Source organism: Oncorhynchus nerka, linkage group LG2, assembly GCF_034236695.1.
Source record: "Oncorhynchus nerka isolate Pitt River linkage group LG2, Oner_Uvic_2.0, whole genome shotgun sequence".
Lineage (NCBI taxonomy): Eukaryota > Metazoa > Chordata > Actinopteri > Salmoniformes > Salmonidae > Oncorhynchus > Oncorhynchus nerka.
In genome coordinates, this window is record NC_088397.1 from 73,036,069 (window position 1) to 73,059,597 (window position 23,529).

The 23,529-nt window shown below is 41.8% G+C and overlaps 1 protein-coding gene and 1 pseudogene across 3 annotated transcripts; one reads left to right on the forward strand and one right to left on the reverse strand.

Annotated features, from left to right (window-relative positions):
* Positions 1 to 14: 14 nt before the first annotated feature.
* On the reverse strand, positions 15 to 6,493 carry LOC115141963 (alpha-enolase-like; annotated as a pseudogene).
* Positions 6,494 to 15,919: 9,426 nt separating this feature from the next.
* Positions 15,920 to 22,874, forward strand: LOC115146109 (peptidyl-prolyl cis-trans isomerase-like 1). Of its 3 annotated transcripts, XM_029687926.2 has the most exons (5): positions 15,920 to 21,670; positions 21,871 to 22,025; positions 22,165 to 22,233; positions 22,340 to 22,462; positions 22,753 to 22,874. In XM_029687926.2, the coding sequence occupies exons 1-5, from the start codon at positions 21,588 to 21,590 to the stop codon at positions 22,773 to 22,775; spliced, it is 453 nt and encodes a 150-aa protein (XP_029543786.1). In that variant the 5' UTR covers positions 15,920 to 21,587; the 3' UTR covers positions 22,776 to 22,874. The 3 variants fall into 3 exon arrangements, with proteins under 3 accessions (XP_029543786.1, XP_029543796.1, XP_029543778.1); XM_029687936.2 differs by having other exon boundaries at positions 15,922 to 21,680; positions 22,340 to 22,874; XM_029687918.2 differs by having other exon boundaries at positions 15,923 to 21,670; positions 22,340 to 22,874.
* The last annotated feature ends 655 nt before the right edge of the window (positions 22,875 to 23,529 follow it).

The following is a 23,529-nucleotide window of genomic DNA, read 5'->3' on the forward strand; positions in this document are numbered from 1 at the left end:
CCACAGGGAAATGGTTCAGTTCCAAACAAATTAGTTTATTCAACTACCTTTATACTTTCCCAAACCATTGGTTATTTTGCTCTATATTTAAATAGTAAGAATAGCAACTCACACTAACCAAAATGTGCCGTAACCAAAGTTTGTTCCGTAAGCTTCTTCAGCATTTGCAAGTAATCATTGGAATGTTTGCTAAACTGTTATGTGCAAGTGTGTGCCTATATGCCAATGAGTATGCGCCCATTGCACTCAGTTAAGCCAGCGGGTTCCTGAAGTTCTTCCCAGTAAAGACAGCCTAGTCTCCCAATTCCTCTTCAGTTCTGAGAGGAAACAGAAAATACAGTTTAGCACCAAAGCAATATTCAAAACAGTTATGAAGTGTATAGCTTAGTCTGCAGTTTATCTTCAGTGTCCATACTGTATGTGACTGCTACAACTAGAATAGACAGCAACATTTCACTTAATCAAGTTCTAGTACATGCAAATTATTTGGCAAATAAAGGTGATTCTGTATAATGGTGAACTAAAATTATACATTTCCCCAATGGTTATGCCATGCAGGATTACATGGGTAAAAAACATGATCAACAAGAAAATAAATCCAGCAGAATAAAAATGACAAGCATCACAACCTAATCAAAGGTCATGAACCCTCACCTGAGAATCTGGTTGTACTTGGCCAGACGCTCAGAGCAGCAAGGAGCCCCAGTCTTAATCTTGACAAACAGACAGGGGCAACATTAATTACATAGCAATAATGTACAGTAACAAATATAATTTAAAATCAATCATAACAATGATTCCATTGGGCAGCCCCAAACCTGTCCAGTGCACAGGCCCACCACCAGATCAGCAATGAAGGTGTCCTCAGTCTCCCCAGAGCGATGGCTGACCATCACTCCCCAACCACTGGACTGGGCCATCTTGCACCTGGACAGGGGAAAGAGGACTCATGACGTGGTTAGAAGTTCACACCGTTGGAAAATTGCATCGTGCAAGGCTCACAGACTAACAACTGGCAGGTTGTTTGCCTTGACTCACATGACATAACAGTTTGTAGACAGTCATGAAAATATCAATTTAATGCTCATCAATGTATAGTATAATTACAAACTCCTAAATCTCAGGTATTTTCTCAGGTCCCCCCCCCCCCCAAAAAAAAGGCAGGGAAAAAAACTGAGGTCAAAGCTCCTCTTGAAGTCACTATGGAGTATAGATGTGTGTGAAACTTACGTGGCCAGAGACTCAGTCACAGAGCCGATCTGGTTGACTTTAAGCAGCAGGCAGTTGCAGGCCTTGGTCACTGTGAGGTCATCACCCACCACCTGGGTCTCCGTGCTGCCAGTGAAGTTGGACCACGCCTCCCAGTCGTCCTGGTCAAAGGGGTCCTCAATGGACACCACTGTCACAGAGCAGTGATCACTGAGAGGAAAGTCATGGTCCTGTACATTAGAGTAGACTAAACCATAGAATAGGACATTGTGCGTCATTTCATTTGCCAACCATAATATTTAACTTTGCCCAACTCGATAGTGTAAACTGATTCACGGAATTTGTGATAAAATACAAAGCTGATCCAGCCAGAGTCAACATGAAATACTTTTGAAATACTCGAAAGGTAAACAAGGACAAGACACCTGGGTAATCCTTGCAGAAGCTCTTGTAGACGTCAGCCAGCTCATCAGGAGTGATGTAACGCTCTGGGTCATCAGGAGACTTGAAGTTCAAGACATATTTACCATCCCTGTAGAACTCAGAGGCAGCCACACCCATGCCAATCACCACCTCTTCTGTGTATCCTGCTTTGCTGATGACCTCTGATCAGCTCTAGAGCTGTGGAAATTGAAACGGGTGTTCATTTGTTAGAATAATGTGTTGTACATTGGCAACACCTTGTGATCATGTGGGTGCTACAAGTTAGTGGCTGAGGTGGTGAGTTTCCCGTAGAAAAAGCTGCATCCAAAAAAGTACCAAAATATACTTTGTACTGAAAATTTAAAATAAATACTTTATGTGATCAAAATACTCTATGATCACATCTGATACCTTCCTTGTTCTCCAGGATGTTGGGAGCGAAACCACCCTCATCTGCCACATTGGTGGCGTCCTGGCCGTACTTATTCTTTATGACGTTCTTCAGGTTGTGGTAGACCTCAGCCCCAATACACATGGCCTCCTTGAAGGTGCTGGCACCCACCGGTAGGATCATGAACTCCTGCATGGCCAGCTTGTTACCTGCGTGAGACCCACCATTGATCACGTTAAAGGCCTGGGAAATATGAAATCAAAGATTTTTATTTGATTTCATTAAATTAAAAATATATTTTGAGATATGGATGGAGAAAATTAACTACACAACAAGCTGTAAAACAAGGCATGTGTGAGCGTGTTTTGAGCAACAATATTTTACTATTACAGTACTGACTTTCACACTTACTCACTGACACAGGCAGGATGACCTCGGGGTTCCCAGCAAGATCAGCGATGTGACGGTACAAGGGGACACCTTTCTCTGCTTCGCCAGCCTTAGACACCGCCAGGGAAATACCCAGGATGGCGTTGGCACCAAACTTGGCTGATGTGCAAAAAATAAGAATAAATGCAAGTGAAATTGATCAAAAATAACCTCATGGGGCAAATATTGAGTTATTTAGCCGACATAACTCATTCAGTGTGACTTACAATCAATGCATTTACCTAGCTAAAACATGTCCTCCACATTTTAATCTGAAACTTACACTTGTTCTCTGTGCCATCCATGTCAAGCATGATCTGATCAATTTTCTCCTGCTCAACCACAGACACATCCTGAGATGAATAAAAAACAAGTTATTAAACACATAGCATTTAAACTGAGGAACAAGGGCTGCATTAATAACTACGAGTATGTGGCAGAGTGGGCACCTAGACCTGTTTATCTTTACCAGGTAGGGAAACATCAACACGAGCAAAGACAACATTCCATGTCATTGTACATCAACTTTCAAGAAGTATTATTTCTACTGTACCTGACCAACGATTGCAAGTGCAGAGTTAATGTGGTCCACGACTTGTGAGACACCTGAAAGGACAATGAAACATTACAGACTAACAGCATTGCCACTCTGCAGCCATCTGGCATTGCCATCAGCCAGAGGGATTGCTTCCGGTGAAATTAATGAAAGCTGCTCTACTGCACGAGTTGTGCTCACGTTGTGTAACATCCAATGGCAGCGTCCAACCGCAAGAACGGCAGAGATTCAATTCTCGATGGCTGACACGCACATTCATTCCATATTGTGAATTGAAATAATGTGCTCTGTAGCAGGTATAACATCAGTGATGTTATGCTGATGGCAAAGCAACACATGCAGTGGAGCTGAAATGTAAGAAGCATTGACAATTGGGGGATTTAGAAAGTAACAATCCAAGCTACAACCCAGTATGCTTTTTCAGACACTAAAACAAATGTACCTCAGTCAGAGCACCATTCAGTTTTTTTAGATTGGTGAATCATGCAACCATTACTGTGACAAAGGATTAACTTCACGCACAAGGATTCATTCAGAGAAAACAGATTCCATTATAATCATATTATGTAGTTATAGTATATTCACCCCAGATACACACCTTTCCCAAGGTAGCATGACTTGTCATTGTCCCTGAGCTCCAGGGCTTCATAGATACCAGTGGAAGCGCCACTGGGTACAGCTGCACTGAACAGACCTGGGAGACAAGAGTGACAGATATAAAATAGCATTTGTCATGAAAAGTTGGACAATCAACTATAGTAGTGGTTCCCAAACTGAGGAACACAGGGTTAGGCCAATAGCAACATTTACCTTTGTCAGTGTAGAGGTCCACCTCCACAGTAGGGTTGCCACGAGAATCAAAGATTTCCCGGGCATAAATCTTCAGGATGGACATGGTGCTCAACCTTTGGAGGAGAAAAGTCTAAATATATTTAAGACTGCTAACCAGAACTTGTAGCGCACGATCAGTCCTATAAACATGATACTTCAATGTCCATTGTGCAACCTCTAGAGCCTTAAAATGTGAATCAGCATGTTTATTTCACAGTGTATCAGTCATTTGAGGTATCAATGTTTTTCACATACCAGCTAACCTTAAGTCAAGCCAATGAAGGCATGAACACCACCCCAAATGGCCCTTTGTTGACTGCCGAATACAAATCTACTAGGTCCAGTAGAACCTACTGCTATTTCAGTCAGTGGTGGTTAAAAATGACTTTCACTGCATGAAGAGTCCTTTTCCTAAAAGTGTCCTTTCTGGTTGCAAGCTTAGTGTTGCTAGCTGTAGGTTATTAGCTACTGTCCATCTCATTAATTACATTGCACTGTACTAGACCGAAGCAGTGGTAAGGCATCTGTCAAGGCTAGAAGGACTACTGAATGTCAGACGACATATTGACAGCCAAAACCCAATATGTATCATTCTGAATGTTGTAGGTCCTCTATTCTTGGCATTGACATTGGATACATTTTTTCAAAAGATACCTACAGGGATTTCAAGTCATCCAATTGACATGAGATCCCCTAGTAATCCTGTCAATGGAACATCCCTTTAACTTGGTGCAAATAGTCTCGTACGTGGGTTGAGAATGCAAACTAGTAATTTACTGTATCTTGTATCAAGTATATTGACTAAATGTTGAGTCTCCCAAGTGGTTAGATAACTTTAGAATTCTAGTCAAACTTGAATTGAAATGTTGTAGTAACTTTCAAACTTTGCACAGATGAAACAGGAGTGGCTAGACTAGCTAGCGGAAACGCAGGGGAACTTTGTGTTGAAAAGTTACAGAACAAGGGTTAGTTATAAATTGACAAAAGTATGTGGACACCTTTAAAAATAAGTGGATCCGGCTATTGCAACCACACCCATTTCTGATAGGTGTATACATTAGACCACACAGCCATTGACAAACATTTGCAGTGGAATGGCCTTACTGAAGAGCTCAGTGACTTAACCTGACACCGTCATACGATGCCACCTTTCCAACAAGTCAGGTTGTAAAATTTCTTCCCTGGTCAACTGTAGGTGCTGTTATTGTGAAGTGGAAACTTATAGGAGCAACAACAGCTCAGACGCAAAGTGGTAGGCCACACAAGCTCAAGTGCGTAGCGAGTGAAAATCTGTCTTCTGTTGCAACACTCACTACCAAGTTCCAAACTGCCTCTGGAAGCAACATCGGAACAAAAACAGTTCGGGAGCTTCATGAAATGGGTTTCCATGGCCAAGCAGCCGTACACAACGCTAAGATCACCATGCGCAATGCCAAGCATTGGCTAGAGTAGTGTAAAGCTCGCCGCCATTGGACTCTGGAGCAGTGGAAACGCTTTCCCTGGAGTGATGAATCACGCTTCACCAACTGGCAGTCCGACAGATGAATCTTGGTTTGGCGGATGTCGGGAGAACGGTACCTGCCCAAATGTATAGTACCAACTAAAGTTTGGTGGTGGAGGAATAATGGTCTGGGGCTGTTTCATGGTTCAGGCGCCTTAGTTCTAGTGAAGGGAAATCTTAAAGGTACAGCATCCAATTACTTTCTAGACGATTCGGTGCTTCCAACTTTGTGGAAACAACTTTTTCAGCATGACAATGCCCCAGTGCACAAAGCAAGGTCCATACAGAAATGCTTTGTTGAGATAGGTGTAAGAACTTGACTGGCCTGCCCAGAGCCCTGACCTCAACCCCCTCGAGATGAATTGGAACACCAACTGCTAGCCAGGCCTAATCGCCCAACATAAGCGCCTGTCCTCACTAATGCTCGTGACTGAGTGGAAGCAAATCCCAGCAACAATGTTCCAAAAGACCAACTCAATATTGATGCCCACGATTTTGGAATGAGATGTTCAACGAGCAGATGTCCACATACTTTTGGTTCTCTTTGGAAAGGTCGAAGAACTCAAAGCTCTGTCTTCAAAACCTGAAAACACACCTTGCGCTTCAGTTGTGAAAAGCACCTGCAGATCCAGGCTTTAATTTTGTCATAACAATTGTCATTTTCTTACATAACAGATACATGTGGTTAGTCACTTACCTTTGAATTAAACTAGAATTCAAGGTGAGAAGAAGGGCAGTCTTTCCTGAGTAATGCTGGCGAGTTGTGCGTTAAGTTCTGGGAGGTGGAGAAAAATACTTCCACTCTGTCTTTTTCTGTGTTTTGCTCTTATTCTTCTCTGGAATCATCAACCAGAGCTCTCCACCCCGCCCTCTATAGTTTAGGAGTAGGGCCTACATGTCATGGGTTTGTGCTTTGATGCACTGAGTGTAAACTCATAAATAAAATGAAACTAGTAAATAGATACTGTATCTGGGCTGACATAACATGTCATCTTCAGTACAGATAGTTATTTGGCCTATACCCCAGTGTACTTTGAGCCTTTGCCTACATTAAATTCAGCACAAAGTCAGATTTCCAGTATTCCAATTCTCCCACAGGACAACTACATCTGCTAATCTCCCTGTTCCCCCAAACCCTCTTACTCACTCCATCTTCTTGAAACCCACATCTCCCCCTTTCTTTTTTCTGACAATTTGTAACCTTTGTGCTTTTACTCTCATACCCTCAATCTTCCTCTCTCCATTCTAGAGAAAATCTTCTACTATGATATGAAATGTATAGGCAAACAATCTTTAAGAAATAGAAACAATATTGAAAGAAAATGGAGGAAAGAAAGCTACTATTCCCCACCCAACTCCAGAAGCCTAATGAGATGTGTTTTTCCTCCCCAATGTAATCCCATAAAATTAGTACTAGGCCCTCTATCAGAGGAGGCTGTGGGAGGAGCTATAGGAGGATGGGCTCATTTTAATGGCTGGAATGGAATTAACGGAACGGAGTCCAACATGTGGTTTACACATGTTTGATGTGTTACCGTTCCATTAATTCCATTCCAGCCATTACAATAAGCCTGTCCTCCTATAACTCCTCCCACCAGCCTCCTGTGATCTATATGTGTAACCCCTGGTGGTATGCAGGCCTACTGTATGTTGCTCAATACATCGTTAACTCTGGTTGCTGTGCGAGTGTATACTGTACGTGTGAATATACATTTTTCACGGAGGCTCCCTGCCTGTGGCCCAATATCTTACAGCTGGCAGGCACAGCATTCTGTTTACTCTATACTGTAATCTGTGACTTTTATGAGCTGAACAGCACCAGGAAGTTGTATATGGTCTTGCCAGTCAACATGGCTTTTTACTACATCCACTTTTATGCAATATCTTATTGTTTATCAAAGACTAAATGTGTTGTTGGTCAAATGTAAATGGACTGAAATACTTTGTATTTGTCTTTATGAGAATGATGAAACCACATCACATCAGGGATAAACGTACAGTACCTTCAGGGCGGTGTGTTTGTGTGCCTTGGTACCCATGGTAACGCCATCGTAACAGGATTCCCTGAGCTGAGCTCACCATCCCCACAGGGTCTGTCTGTTCCCCCTTTCCCCCTCTGTCTGTCTGTGTACCAGTAGCTGCATCATTCCCACAACCCCTACTCCACCTGTAGCTGGAACATGACATCTGCCTCTGGGTGTTGTTCTTTATGTAGCCTATTGTGTATGAATGCAGATAGGTACCTGAATATCTGAGTGAGGTTACAGGATTGACAATGTTTGACAAGTAGTTTGTGGTTTAACCACTGTGCAATCAATGCAAGGCAGATGTCCTGAGTAGGAAGTTGAATCAGCCAGTTAATTGGCTTGTTTGGTTGCTGCTTTGCTTCCCAGATTCACCTGGTCCCATGGGGTTCTAGTCATTTGAACCCCCTGTACTGCCCCACCTGGTGCACAAACACCTGGGGCCCAATTACCTGAGAATGCAAGTCAGAGCACAGCCTTGTTGCTGGGGTGCATGTGTCCTCTGAGGATTACCCCATGCCCACTCACACCAATTGGAAGATTTCACAGTCTTTGTCCGCTATTATACAATGGATTGGAGTTCAATATTAGATCTAATTAAATATTTGAATATACAGTATATTGATTGAATAGTTAATCCCCCCCCCAAAATAACTCTGATATTAGTTACTAGTTTTAGTGGCTGGTTCTGTATTGCATATTCATGGTTTTAGGTGAGGTGAGATTAGCTGTGTGTCATAGAACGTGATCAACTGATTTTGAATTGCGTTGGTAAATGCTATCCCTTGACTTTGGCACTCTGTAAAAACACTTTAAATTGACAAAAACATGACAAATAATACATGTTCTGTTTCATTGAACTGTTATTTAATAAGAAAACATATGTAAGTCCTTTATGCTACAGAACATATATTTGTATGTATTGTCAAACTTCTGGGTGCTAGCAAATTGGCTTGTCTCATTGGTGATGTGCAGATGTCAGAGGAGGCTGGTTAGAGGAGCTATAGGAGGACAGGCTCATGTTAAGGCTTGAATGGAACAATGGAACAAGTCAAATCCGTTTTTTCCATGTGTTGATGTGTTCGGTACCGTTCCATTACAATAAGCCTGTCCTCCTATAGCTCATCTCACCAGCCTCCTCTGGTAGAGGTGTAATGACATGTTTTGGTGATTTAGAGATATCTATCTATTATTTTGAATGCTAGACAGTAAACACAACTATTTAATAAAACCAAAAAATGCATACTAGTATAATGTGTGACCCTCAGTTTTATGTCATTGGTGTTACAGCCTTGATTACAAAGATATACAACGACCTTGAGCATAATTTCAAGTGGCAAAATGTTATCGGGGGAAGAATCTATTTTAAACTAAATGATTCTCTAATAACACCCTTTTAGTATGTCCTAAATTATTAGTTGATTTAGAATGGGAAGATGTACCCAAATACATTTAAATTAAATAAAAACTAAAAAATGTAAATCATTGTTTTCCCCAAAATGCCATGCCCAAATGCCACCATAATTCAAGAACGCCCCATAAACTTCCAGCTGGGGTTAAAGGTGTGTACTTAAAAGTAAAGCTGGCCTGGCAGTCATTTCAGGACCACCATGTCTATGACTTCATGGGCATTTGTCAGTTTCACCTGCAGTATTTACAGCAGTGTTCATATACCCCTTTTCCTGGGGTGCAGGCTTTTGTTTCAGCCCAGTACTAGTTCAGCACACCTGAGTTTAACAAATCAACTAATCATCAAGCCCTTGATCAGTTGAGTGAGGTACTGTATGTTAGTACAGCCTTAGAGAATATGTACAGTTACTGCTTTTGAGAATAAATATAGTTTAGAGAGATGCATGTATAGTAGACTGACCAAGAATGTACTTTTACCTCAAGCTTTTACTAATACTTATACCTTTTACTGTGCTACACTCCATTAGGAGTTACATTATTATGTTATTTTGTATATCAATGCACTTTGTTCATTCATTTTACTCTTTAACACAAGCTCAGGTCAGGGGGGAAAGGTGTGTTTCAGACGAGGAAGAGAAGCCCTGCCGGGGTAGGGCGTGGTTCTCGAATGCAAAGCTGATGTCATACATGCACGAACACACATACCCTAGTGAACTCTCGGTAGGCTGGACCGACGAATCACAGCAAAGGAGATGCACGCACCTGCTAGGTGCTTGGTGCAAGGTGATTGGTTACACCACAGAGAGACATTGGGGTAGGGCTGGTAGGTGTACATGTAAACCAAAACCTTTACAAACTCAGACTCTTCACATTAAGAGCTTGTTCAGGTAACATCACCACTACTCCGGAGTCCCTCAACAATGGACATCACCTCTACCTCTGGTGTCTGCCTTTCTGCCTTCCTTTGACATCTACTGATTAACTGATCTCCTGAATCTCGGAGGCCTCTCTGCCTTTTGAATCTGACCCAGGCATGCAAGAAATCATTCGTCCTTCAGCAAGAGGAGGAAAGAGGGAAGAGGAAGAAAAGCCTCTCTAGCAACAAGACCCGGTAACACAATAGTATCTCTTGTTATGGCTTCTGGCTCTCTGGCTGCTACAAGGAAGGATAGGGTAACTTGTAATTATAAAACCAAAGTTTTTAAACAGTACTATCTTTGTACTGAGTTTTCTTAATTACTATAACCCGGTTTTTACACAAGGGACTTTTTGAAAAACTTTATAAAATCACTATCACAGAATATTATTTTAATAGCAGTATGCTGATATTTTCCTGTTTTACTTCAGTATTTATCTGTAATATGATTTTTCAAATGAAAAATAAGTCAAGATTTGAAGGGTGTTTGACTGAGATGGCAACAGATAAGAGACACCTGTCATCACTGAGGAAAGCCTCTCTCCGGAGCTTGTGCTTTAAACAGAGGAGAATGGTGGTACGAAACAGGAAAAAATCTATCCTTTGACTAGACAAACCAGTTAGGGCACATAGGTCTAAACAGATAGAGTCTTGTCAAAAGTTTCTAAATTCTACTATGTGCAGGATAAGCAAAGTATGCTGGTCTCATGGATGAATTGACTTTATGTTGTTGTTGATATGCTGTAAGGAGACAGTTTCTCTATTCAATTATTTTGTATTCTACACAGACAATTGTTAGGCTCCAGATTTAAAGGGGGGGAAAGGTGGAGAGTGAAAGGGCCTCTTCTTTTCAGTATAATATATGTAACTGGCATGCTTGTCTTCTCTAATAATAACTTCAAAAGGGTCTAGTCAGGCTTGTTCTTACTTGTTTTTAACTGGTATGATTAGAGATGAGACTAAATAAGAGTTTTCCCCCTCGTCATGCAAGTTCTGTAAGTCAATAGATGTACATTAAGTTGCGTGGTTATTGGCCTAAACTAAAGTAAGAATTCGCTGCTCAATCCGAATCTCTGGTTTGATAATTGTTGGTTTATAAAGAACAGTTGCAGTCTTGCCTTGTTTGTGCTATTCCATTACTTGCATAGGCCAGCAGTTACTTACTTAAATGTAAGCAACAATGGATAATGGATACAATAGGAAAATGCATTAAAACTGTAGCTGATGCTACTGTATACACAACTAACACCAGTCATCTACAGGTGGTGATAATGTCATTTTCTCAAGAGGTCATTGTTGCTAGGGCTTTTTAGAATGTCTTCCTGCGAGAATAATATACATTTTGTGATGTGGCAATGTGCCTAGCCTCAAATATATGTGTTGAAAGTGTATACAAGTTTAATGGCCTTCACAGGTGAGAGGTCAGGTAGTGGATTGCATGGATTGGTTTTGTGTGGTTAAGACCATGCAGCCATTTTGTCTGAATGACTAAGCAACCGGTTGAGTCCTTTGTTTAATTTCTGTTTGTTCACGCATGCAAAGCGCTCAGGGTAGGCGGTGACCATGCAGATGCTGAATTACCCGTTTGCCTTTAAAGCAAAGTAGATTTTTGCATCTATATGCATACAACTGGATATGTTGTAAAGTCATTACTATACTTGTGTCACTTGAAATGTATCAATATACTATAACTACAATTTAGAGTTTAATTAGATTATTCAAGAAAACAGGTCTTTATTGTTAAAAGGTCATGTAAAACCTATTGTAAAGGATTACTCCGGAGTATTGAAAACATCATGTTTCATAAAAGGAGAATAAAATGTCACATCTTCCTTAGCCCCAAAAATGGATTAGGGACTAGACTAGGGATGAGCATCAGATTATTATCTGATAGATGCCAAATATATAGATTTCTTGTATATCAATTGCTTCCTTATTTAACTGTTCTTTCAGCCTCCTAAAAGATCATTTCTCTATTTTCTCTCCCTCTCTCCTTTTCTCCCTTGGAGGGCCTCTGGTGCTGTTCTGTCTACTGAAATGCTGCCTGGCTGAAGACTAGGAGGGAGCAGGGCATGTCTGTGGGGTTTGCCTTTCATGGGGTCTTGAATGACCAGAGAGAGACTGGATGTGGCTCTCTCTCAGGCTCCAGGGGGAAATTTGAGATATTTCCCCTCTCTTTTCTCCCTCTACAACTCCTCACTTTTTTCTTTTTACATTCTTCCTTTACTGCTCTATTCACAATGGTAAGATTACAGGTGTTGCTGTTTGATTTCCTTCTCAGTCCCCTCCCTTTTTAACCTCCTACATACTCCCCCTCCCTCTTTTGTCCCACATTTTTACCTTCGCCCACCGCCATACAACCTTTCCCGCTCTCGCAACCCACTAATCCCATGACATTTGCATCAAGTAATGTTTGATTTGCTTGTTTCAGAGAAAAACCTTTTCTTTAAGTTTGTTCTGACAACAATGGAGGCTATATATTTTGAACATGAAGAAAGAATTCAAACAGGATTTTACTTGTAGACTACAATGAATTAAATCAAATCTCTACTACTGAAAGTAATGTGGATACTCTACATAAAAGGGCTAATGTAATCAGACAATATGTATTTGGTGAAATAACACAAGACCAATTTTGAAATGCTACAATGGTGCAGGAACAGTGTGAATCGTGCACAGTGCATACAGTTTGTACTTAGGATGTTATGTAACGTATAATGTTTGCCGAGAAGTGTCATTGAGGGCATTCAATGTTGGTGGCAGTTTGCCATTGTGGCAATGATAAGGTGATCTTGAGGCATATTAGTCGAGACATGGGACTAATCATCTTCTGAAATTCCTGCCATTGTGGTACTCTAGAATACTACATTACCTGCGTAATACAGTAGCGTTTTGTTACAGCTGCGGCCTGACTTTGCGAGGGCCCAGTGGCCTACCATACCTTGTTTTAGCTAACAGCGCAGGTGCATAACTTCAAGGAATCTTTGTAAAACCACAGCCTCTTAAATTATAGTTTATGTTCTTGGATCATAAAAAAGCCCAGTTGTGATGTGTTTGGATAATTATTAACAATGACTTAGCCTACTGATGTGGTTGCAAAATTATAGAATAAAAACATCAAAGAAATCCGACAGGGTTTGATAAACACAGCAGTGCTTTTCTGGATCCACCTGTATGGTAGCCTCCTCTATTTACACTGTCCGCATCTGTGCTGCTCTTGTAAATGAAATATTGATATTTGGATGGCCATCTCCATCTTACGAGGTAGTTTTGGATGTTATAACTCCCTCTAATACTGCCTGGTAATGATGATGATGACCCTCTGCAGGCATCATAAACAAAAACACATAACACAGAAACACAATCCCACGTAGCACTGTATTTTCTTAGCCCTTGATACTGGGTAGTAATATCTTATGAGTTTCTGATAGGTTTGAATAGTATTCTAAGGGTTGTGTAGACGTAGATATGCTCTGAGGTTGGATATAGTTAGTTATGTGCTTTTGGTGACCTTCCCTTTCTTTGGCTTCCAAAGCACGTCTTACCTGACAGTGCTGGGCTGTACACAGGTGTTCTAACACTGTCTGGTAATGATGTCCCCTGAAAGCCCCTCAAACAACCACACCATCTCAACAACCAATATAGGTGCAATGGCACTGTCGCATACCTGAAGCAGGACGTGTTTACAGTTAAATCGTTTTTTACTGTTTGGAAATTGTTTTCAGTCAACTCTATGTTTTAGAGAGAGACCCTCTATGTCTGTTGGCATTGCCATTGCTCAGGTGTAGACTCTAAGTCACGTGAACTCCGGTTCAAAGTTCAGAACATGGAAAGATGGAGACTGTAGTAGGGTAGTCTTTTTTAAAGGACTACATATGTGAATAAGACGATGATGGAACAACTGGCTGAAGGAAGCATCCAGAACAGGTGACACCAGACTTTAAAGGCTGACAGAGATAGTCCCATAGGAAAAGAGGATGAGGTAAAAGTCCTAAACGTCGTCTGTGGTGAGCACCTTCCGCCTAACCCCCCCATTTGTGAAAAGTAGTTCCTCCCTGCCTCCTGCCCTTTGTGTAGATTTTCCACCCCACCCAGTAGTTAAAGAATACCAGTGAAATGACTGTTGCAGTAAGAGCCACTTCCTCTTCCCCTCCCCCAGTCAGAGCTGAATCTGGGCCTTTGTTGGCTCGTGATTGGTCCAGCGGCCCTACTGTACCTGCGTGGCATATTGTGCAGCTGACACCTGAGATCTGTGTGAGAAAAATAAACACAACTACCTCTATGGCTCTCCTGCTCTCACTTTCTCTTTATTTCTCTCTCTCTCCTCTTCTCCAGTGAAATCCGGTGGCATTGGCTGAATCTGATTATTGCATTTAAACTAAAATGAGACGTTGATTCTCTATCGTTGAAGTTGTTTTTTTCATTAATCTCAACCAGTTATAACTCTCAACCTATTGCCCTATTCAACACCATTATGATTGTCAAGGTAAAACAAAGGTATACAAAGAAACAGAGTTCTCAAACTGTGTGTTCTGTAACAAGAGGTTGGCTGTACAATTGAGTGGAAAGCGGACACAAAAGCATCAAGTGATGGAGGTGTTTGTCAAGGGTTGTTCATCTGAGTTCTGATTTAACAACACACAATCATTTAATCACAGCTTTGTGTACTCATTCTGAACTCTGAAATTGTAATGTCATCATTTATTTGCATGTCCCATTAAAGATCAAATCATTTAAAGATTGTGTAATATTGCATTATGACAAAGAATCTGCTCCAGTTATAAATGTCTTACTATAATTGTAGAAATTACTATTACCTCCAATACATTTTTAAAAACTTTTCACCACTGGTGTGTTGCTATTAACCATTCCAATTCTCCAACTTATTTCTGTCTTCTTTCTTCACAGCTTGTCTGTCAACAAGCTGCTGTAGCTACAAAGACCCTGGCTACTTTCCTCTGATGCTCCTACCTAGACCTTATAATTGTTGTCTTACCAGACAAGTTTAGATCTAGCTACTCTGTCTAATACTGTCTGGTAATGCCGTCCATTACAAGGTATCTCGTCGCTCTTCTTCTGTCAGTTTCTTGGACAATCTGTACAAATCAACTGGTATCCGGTCATGTGATGTCTTTTTCCCTCAATGGCTTTTTCCATAACTGGCATGTAAGGTTTAATTGCAGGTCAAATAAAAATTGTGTTGAATTATGTCATTGTATGCAATATCCCTAGTCAAAAACATCCTATAGGACCCCCCCCCCCCCCCCCAAAAAAAATATCCAATTAGAATCCCAAAGAAAATTCAATAAGATTTTGGAAGCTATCCTATAGGATAGGATTTTATCCCATGGGATAGTATCGAGTACCTAGGACAGAATCCTACAGGAGTCCAATAGGACTGGTTCCAAAATCTGATAGGATTTTCTTTTGGCTTCTATTATTGACTAGGGTAACTTGTTATTTTATAGTTGTTGTTTTTTCCAGGACAGATGTAAGTACAGATATGGAGACAGATATAGAGAAGGGTAAAGTGGTTAAGGGCACAGACAGTCGGCCGAGCCAGGGCTCGAATCCCCGTCTAGGAGGAGGCATATGTGGTCCGGATTTGGGAGCTTAGACCACTACACCAGACTCCAGCACGCTGATAAGATTTTTCTATTAGATTATTGTATATAAAATCCTATTCAATAGAGTTCAAAAGGACTGGTTCCAAAATCTGACAGGATTTTCATATTGGCCTCTAATTGGATCCTTGTATTGGAATCCTATCGGATGAAACACTATACGCTATAGTTAACTTGGCTGCTTAACACATGGAGCACCCGTGAACAGTGGACACGTCAACTATAATAACATCATAAGCAACCAATATTGAACTGCCTCCTTTTCCACTTGAGATGCCGACCCTATAGTGGGGAACCGCCGGCAATGTCGAGATAGGGAAAATGGAGAGGGAGCACCTTCTAAGGATGGAGGGAGGGTAGGGGTGACAGCTCTGGGGGAAGGAGGCAGGGGAGGAGTTACAATCCTGGGAGGGAGGGAGGGAGGGAGGGGGAGGGAGGGAGGGATGGAGGGATGGAGGGAGGGAGGGAGGGAGGGAGGGAGGGAGGGAGGGAGGGAGGGAGGGAGGGAGGGAGGGAGGGAGGGATGGAGGGAGGGAGGGAGGGAGGGATGGATGGAGGGAGGGAGGGATGGAGGGGGGAGGGATGGATGGAGGGAGGGAGGGATGGATGGAGGGAGGGAGGGGTAGGTACAATCCTGAATGGAAGGAGTTGGGCGGGTGTCATTATCTTTAGGTTTTTATTTTCCTCTCCCTATCCCAACAGAAAGAGGGTAAACGGAACATTCTCTATTTGAAAGCATAGCTGACTATTATACTGTATATTAAATTAAGAATGTTCATATCTTTGTGTTACTGTACCTAAAAATGTATTTTCATTCTACTTTTTTTTGCATATATGCAATGTAAATATGCTGTACATTCTAAGGGGAAAATCCCCAAAAATCTTGTGTTATTGTAAAATTGTATTTAGTATTGTATATAATATTGTAATGTCTTCTAATTCAAAAGACAATAAGTTGCATGAATAAGAATCAAATCAAATAACGCAAGTGAGTGTTTTGTTGAAAAATGTGTACTGTACTGGTGGTCAAACTCCAAATGAATGTGTAGCCTTGAATCACACCCTTATTGTGGTGGTGAATAAAACCTGTTGTTTCCAATTAAATCAAATATTGTAATTAATGTTGTTGTATTGTACTGGAACAAATGACAACAAACTTTAATATAATGGGTTCAATTAAGAAAAGTTCTGATTTAAGACGTATCAAAATCCTATAGGATCCAATAGGATTCCAGTAGGATTCTGATAGAGCTGACACAACATCCTATAGTGTTGTGAAAATCTTATAGGATTTTATTGGAAAAATCACAAATTTTGTAAGATTTTTTTGACTAGGGATGCCTTGAATAGTTATTTGTCTTACAGTGTTTTGTTGATTATGTTAAAGGTCTTCAACGCAGTATTTTTGTGTGTTTTTCATTATCATATGAATCATTATAAATTGCATACAGTGTAGTTTTGCACAACTATTAAAATTCAAAATCACTATATTAACATGCAAACATATTTCTTACAGTGAAATCGATAAATTCAATCATTACTCACTTTAAAGGTCAATTGCAGCTGTTTTTTTTAAATATCTATATCAAATCATTTCTGGCTAACAATTAAGTACCTTGATGTGATTGTTTTCAATTAAAATTGTAAAAAATAAACAAACATTGCTCCTTAGCAAAGAGCAATTACTCAAGCAATTTTGCTTGGACTATCTGGGAGTGGTGGGGGGAAAACTGAGAGCTAGCTGTTATTGGCACAGAGATTTGGAACTCTCTTTCTTATTGATTTATTGACTAATTTAAACCCTGGTGATGTCACCGGGAGGCCAAACCTCCCTCCCCACCAAAACAGGCAAAAATTGCAGGTGACCTTTTCTAATAGCTCTTACACTAAAAGGGCATTATCATATTTTCACAATTTCCCAGTATTATTCTAACCTGTGGAAATATACACTTGGTGGACAGTTTATTAGGTACACTCATCTAGTACCGGGTCGGACCCCCCTGGTCAGCAACAATGTTCAGATACGCTTTGGCATTCAAAGGTGTCTCAATTGGTATCAAGGGACCTAACATGTGCCAGGAAAACATTCCCCACACCATTACATCACCGCCACCAGCCTGTACCGTTGACTCCAGGCAGGATGGGGCGATGGACTCATGCTGCTTATGCCAAATCCTGCCACTGCCACCAGCCTGTACCGTTGACTCCAGGCAGGATGGGGCGATGGACTCATGCTGCTTATGCCAAATACTGCCACTGCCACCAGCCTGTACCGTTGACTCCAGGCAGGATGGGGCGATGGACTCATGCTGCTTATGCCAAATCCTGCCACTGCCACCAGCCTGTACCGTTGACTCCAGGCAGGATGAGGCGATGGACTCATGCTGCTTATGCCAAATCCTGCCACTGCCACCAGCCTGTACCGTTGACTCCAGGCAGGATGGGGCGATGGACTCATGCTGCTTATGCCAAATCCTGCCACTGCCACCAGCCTGTACCGTTGACTCCAGGCAGGATGGGGCGATGGACTCATGCTGCTTATGCCAAATCCTGCCACTGCCACCAGCCTGTACCGTTGACTCCAGGCAGGATGGGGCGATGGACTCATGCTGCTTATGCCAAATCCTGCCACTGCCACCAGCCTGTACCGTTGACTCCAGGCAGGATGGGGCGATGGACTCATGCTGCTTATGCCAAATCCTGCCACAGCCACCAGCATAACGCAACAGAAACCAGGATTTGTCAGACCATGCAATGTTATTCCACTTCTCAATTGTCCAGTGTTGGTGATCGCATGCCCACTGGAATCGCTTGTTCTTGTTTTTAGCTGATAGGAGTGCAATAGCCCATCCATGACAAGGACCTTGTGCGTTCTGAGATGCTGCTCTGTAGATCACTGTTGTTCTGCGCCGTTATTTGCCTGTTTGTGGCCTTGCATGATTCTTGCCATTTTTTTCTCGACCTCTCTCTGTTTTCGCTGACAGGACTGGCGCTGACTGGATGTTTTTTGTTTGTCGCATCATTCTCGGTAAACCCTAGACACTATCGTGAGTGAAAAGCCCAGGAGGCCGGCCATGCCTGGCATGCCATTTTGCCCATTCTAATGTTCAATCGAACAGTAACTGAATGCCTTGATGCCTGTATGCCTGCTTTATATAGCAAGCCACGGCCACGTGACTCACTCTCTGTAGGACCTAAATATGTTCGTGAATGGGGTGGAGTACCAAATAAATTGGCCAATGAGTGTATATAAAAAATAGGAAATCAGTTTTTGTATCTAGTTGAATTCTACTTTTTGTGCAGTAGGTGGCGTAAAGTTCCATTCTGAACTCAGGCCCCCCAAAAAAGGTCCAGGAAGATAGAAATCAAATAATATCAAATCACATTTTATTGGTCACATACACATGGTTAGCAGATGTTATTGTAAGTGTAGCAAAATGCTTGTGCTTCTAGTTATAACAGTGCAGTAATATCTAACAGTAATATAACAATTCCACAACAACTATCTAATACACACAAATCTAAATAAAGTGATGGAATAATAATATATACATATAAATATATGGATGAGCGATGACCGAGCGGCATAGGCATGATGCAATAGATGGTATAAAAAACAGTATATACAGTGAGGAAAAAAAGTATTTGATCCCCTGCTGATTTTGTACGTTTGCCCACTGACAAAGAAATGATCAGTCTATAATTTGAATGATAGGTTTATTTGAACAGTGAGAGACAGAATAACAACAACAAAAATCCAGAAAAAAAATGCATGTTAAAAATGTTATAAATTGATTTGTATTTTAATGAGGGAAATAAGTATTTGACCCCTTCTCAATCTGGATTGTTTTGTTGTTATTCTGTCTCTCACTGTTCAAATAAAACTACCATTAAAATTATAGACGGATCATTTCTTTGTCAGTGGGCAAACATACAAAATCAGCAAATACTTTTTTCCCTCACTGTACATATGAGATGAGTAATGCAAGATATGTAAACATTATTAAAGTGACTAGTGATACATTTATTAAAGTGGGTAGTGATTTCAAGTCTGTATATAGGCAGCAGCCTCTCTGTGCTAGTGATGGCTGTTAAACAGTCTGATGACCTTGAGATAGAAGCTGTTTTTCACTCTCTGGGTCTCAGCTTTGATGCACCTGTTCTGACCTCGCGTTCTGGATGGTAGTGGGGTGAACAAGAAGTGGCTCGGGTAGTTGTTGTCCTTGATTTTTTTGGCCTTCCTGTGACATCGGGTGCTGTAGGTGTCCTGGAGGGCAGGTAGTTTGCCCCCGGTGATGCGTTGTGCAGACCGCACCACCCTTTGGTGGTAATGGGCGGTGCGTTTTCCGTACCAGGCTGTGATAAAGCCCGACCAGATGCTCTCAATTGTGCATCTGTAAAAGTTTGTCAGGGTTTTAGGTGACAAGCCAAATTTCTTCAGCCTCCTGAGGTTGAAGAGGCGCTGTTGCGCATTTTTCACCACACTGTCTGTGTGTGCAGACCATTTCAGTTTGTCCGTGATGTGTACACCCAGGAACTTTAAACTTTCCACCTTCTCCACTGCTGTCCACCGATGTGGATAGGGGGGTGCTCCCTCTGCTGTTTCCTGAAGTTCACGATCATCTCCTTTTTTTTGGGACGTTGAGTGATAGGTTGTTTTCCTGACACCACACTCCGGGTGCCCTCACCTCCTCCCTGTAGGCTCATCGTTGTTGGTAATCAAGCCCACTACTGTTGTGTCGTCTGCTAACTTGATGTTTGAGTTGGAGACGTGCATGGCAACGCAGTCATGGGTGAACAGGGAGTACAGGAGAACGCTGAGCACGCACAATTGTGGGGCCCCAGTGTTGAGGATCAGTGAGGTGGAGATCTTGTTTCCTACCCTCACCACCTGGTTTGGCAGCCCGTCAGGAAGTCCAGGATCCAATTGCACAGGGCGGGGTCGAGACCCAGGGGCTCAAGCTTAATGATGAGCTTGGAGGGTACTATGGTGTTAAATGCTGAGCTGTAGTCAATGAACAGCATTCTTACATAGGTATTCCTCTTGTCCAGATGAGATAGGAAAGTGTGCAGTGTGATGGTGATTGCATCGTCTGTGGACCTATTGGGGCTGTATGCAAATTGAAGTTGGTCTAGGGTGGCAGGTAAGGTGGAGGGGATATCATAGTGATTGCGGCGGAGCGGTTCCTGGGGCCGAAAGATTACATGCAATATTACATGCAATATTAGCACAAGTCCCTCCCACTTAGATCCTAGAGCCTGAGAAGGGAGATATGGAGAACTGCTTTGCTTTATCTTGGCCAGGTCTCAGTTGTAAATGAGAACTTGTTCTCAACTGGCCTACCTGGATAAATAAAGTGAAATAAAAATACAATTTAAAAAAAGAAGGGGTCTCCCAGGCGGCACAGTGGTCTAGGGAACTGCATTGCGGTACTAGCTGTGCCACCAGAGACTCTGGGTTTGCAGCCGGCTGCGACTGGAAGGTCCGTGGGGTGACACACAATTGGCCTAGCGTCGTCCGGGTTAGGGAGGGTTTGGCCGGTAGGGATATCCTTGTCTCATCGCGCACCAGCAACTCCTGAGGCGGGCCAGGCGCAGTGCACGCCAACCAAGGTCGCCAGGTGCACGGTGTTTCCTCCGACACATTGGTGCAGCTGGCTTCCGGGTTGGATGCGCGCTGTGTTAAGAAGCAGTGCGGCTTGTTTGGGTTGTGTTTCGGAGGATGCATGACTTTTGACCTTCATCTCTCCCAAGCCCGTATGGGAGTTGTAGCGATGAGACAAGATAGTAACTACTAATAATTGGATACTACGAAATTGGGGAGAAAAAGGGGGTAAAATTCACAAACAAACATATTTTTTTTTAAAGAAGGAAGACGTTTTTTGGCAATGTACTATTTTTTATTAGGGTGTATTAAGTATTAAGTTAGTTTCAATATTACGTATTAATTAATTAATTAATATATTTTATATTGGTTTCAAACCGTCCAGTTGGTGGCGGCAATACACCTTTTTGAATGTAGTCCGCCATAAAACCCACAGAAGAAGAAGACGAATACGAAGATGAAGAAGAAGAAGCGAAAACGGAAAAAACGAAAACGACAAAGAAGAAGAAGAAAAGAAGAAGAGGAAAACGAAGAAGATTTTTATTTTTTATTGCAGGTTTGCAATTTCCTGCACATGCGGAGGTTACTTCTGGTTTCTACCACAGTAGCCGCAATACAGTTTTCATTGATACATCGCAAAATATTTGGCTACTTTGCAGATTCAGTACATGTATTTATACATTTGTTTAGTCATCATGACGGGAATACCACCAGATACCTGGCAGCCACCCACAGTGAGCCTGGAGACAACGTAAGCACCGGTAGTTAACTAGCTAACGTTAGCTATTGTTTTGAATGGATGAGCAGCTAGCTAGGAGTTATTCAAATGCTTGCTATTCAATTATGTTTAACCAATACCAAATGCTATGTATTGCTGTCCATTGGTTAAATTAATATCCAATGGAAAAGGAATGCTCTTAGCTTAATTTCGTGTCCTCGCTTATGTTCCAGAATGGGTACAATTGTAGTGGAACTGTACTGGAGACATGCTCCCAAAACGTGCAAAAACTTTGCTGAGTTGGCCAGGAGAGGTTACTACAACAACACCAAGTTTCATCGAATTATCAAGGACTTCATGGTGCAGGGAGGAGATCCCACAGGAACAGGTGAGACAGATAAACACAAATAAAGATGGTTGAGAAATTCTTTAGAATGTTTTGTTAAATATTGTTCCACTACCAGGGGGGTGTTCAGCAGGACACAACGTTTTGAAATGATCAGATAGAAATGTTATGTTGCTTATAGGTCGTGGTGGTGCCTCCATATTTGGCAAACAGTTTGAAGATGAACTAAACCCTGACTTGAAATTCACGGGTAACTATACAATTTATGAACCGGAGAAAACATGTCATAGTAACAAAACGTTGTATTTTTTATGTTGCTCTCTACTGCTTTCTTATGGTGCCATCTCCCTCCCTAGGTGCAGGGATCTTAGCAATGGCCAATGCAGGACCAGACACCAACGGAAGACAGTTCTTCCTTACCCTAGGGCCTACTCAGTGGTTGGATGGGAAGCACAGTATCTTTGGGAGGGTGTGCCAAGGTATATCAGTTGTCAACCGCGTCGGCATGGTTGAGACGAACTCACAAGACCGACCTGCCGATGACATAAAAATCCTCAGGACAACTGTACCCAACTGAGACTCATTCATACAACCAGCAACTACTTTCTTGTACAGTTATTTTGTCATGATTTATGCCTTTGATTAATTTTGTTATTCTCAAATCAATAATGTAGCCTAACCATTGTGGTCATTATCACTAAAATGATTGAGTCACATGGTAGAAATGACACACTTGAGAATATGCCTGATGTTTATCTAATGATTGCAGATAAATCTCAACCTGAAACTTGAACAGACTTACCACTGGAGGGAGACAAACAACAGAACATACAGTAATGTTGGTCTTTTTCATAAGACATGATATTTATTAAAAAATATTTAAAAAGCCTACTCTGTTGTGGACACATTATGTTTTGATTATAATGTTTGGTAATCTCCCTATAGTTTGAGGGTTAATCAAGTTCACCTAACACCTACCCTTAGCAGGTGCCAGGAAGTCATAAACCCTGCCAATTTCTCACCTTAGAACGTGATTTTAAACCTAACCTTAACAATACTGCTAACCTTATGCCTAACCTTATGCTGTAGCCAGTTAGCTTGACTGCTGGCGGGGTCACCGTAAGTAGTGATACCTACTGAAAACAACTTTTTGTTCATGGCACAGAATTCTCATTTAACTGTTGTCTTCCATTAGAACTTTTCCTTTAGAACTTTTTATTCTTCGTTTACAGGTTGGCTTGTTAAATTGTTGCTTGGTGAGTGTGAGCAGTTCCTCTTGTACTGTTGAGGTCTCTTTGCTTGACATAGGCTTCCAAGCCTCCTAGCTGTGGTTGGTTGCTTTCTTTTCAAACCTGGCAGCCATTTGACCAGTTAGGCCATGGTAAGACTCCCAGATGTGTTCTGGTAGTGCACACACAAACTTGATGGCAGCTCCACTGAGACAAAAATGCAGCCTGTCTACTTTGTCTACCTCAGTCGACCACACCTTGGCCAGCCTCTCAAATGGAAGGATAAAGGAGTTCAAGCCTGCCACATCGTATGTGGC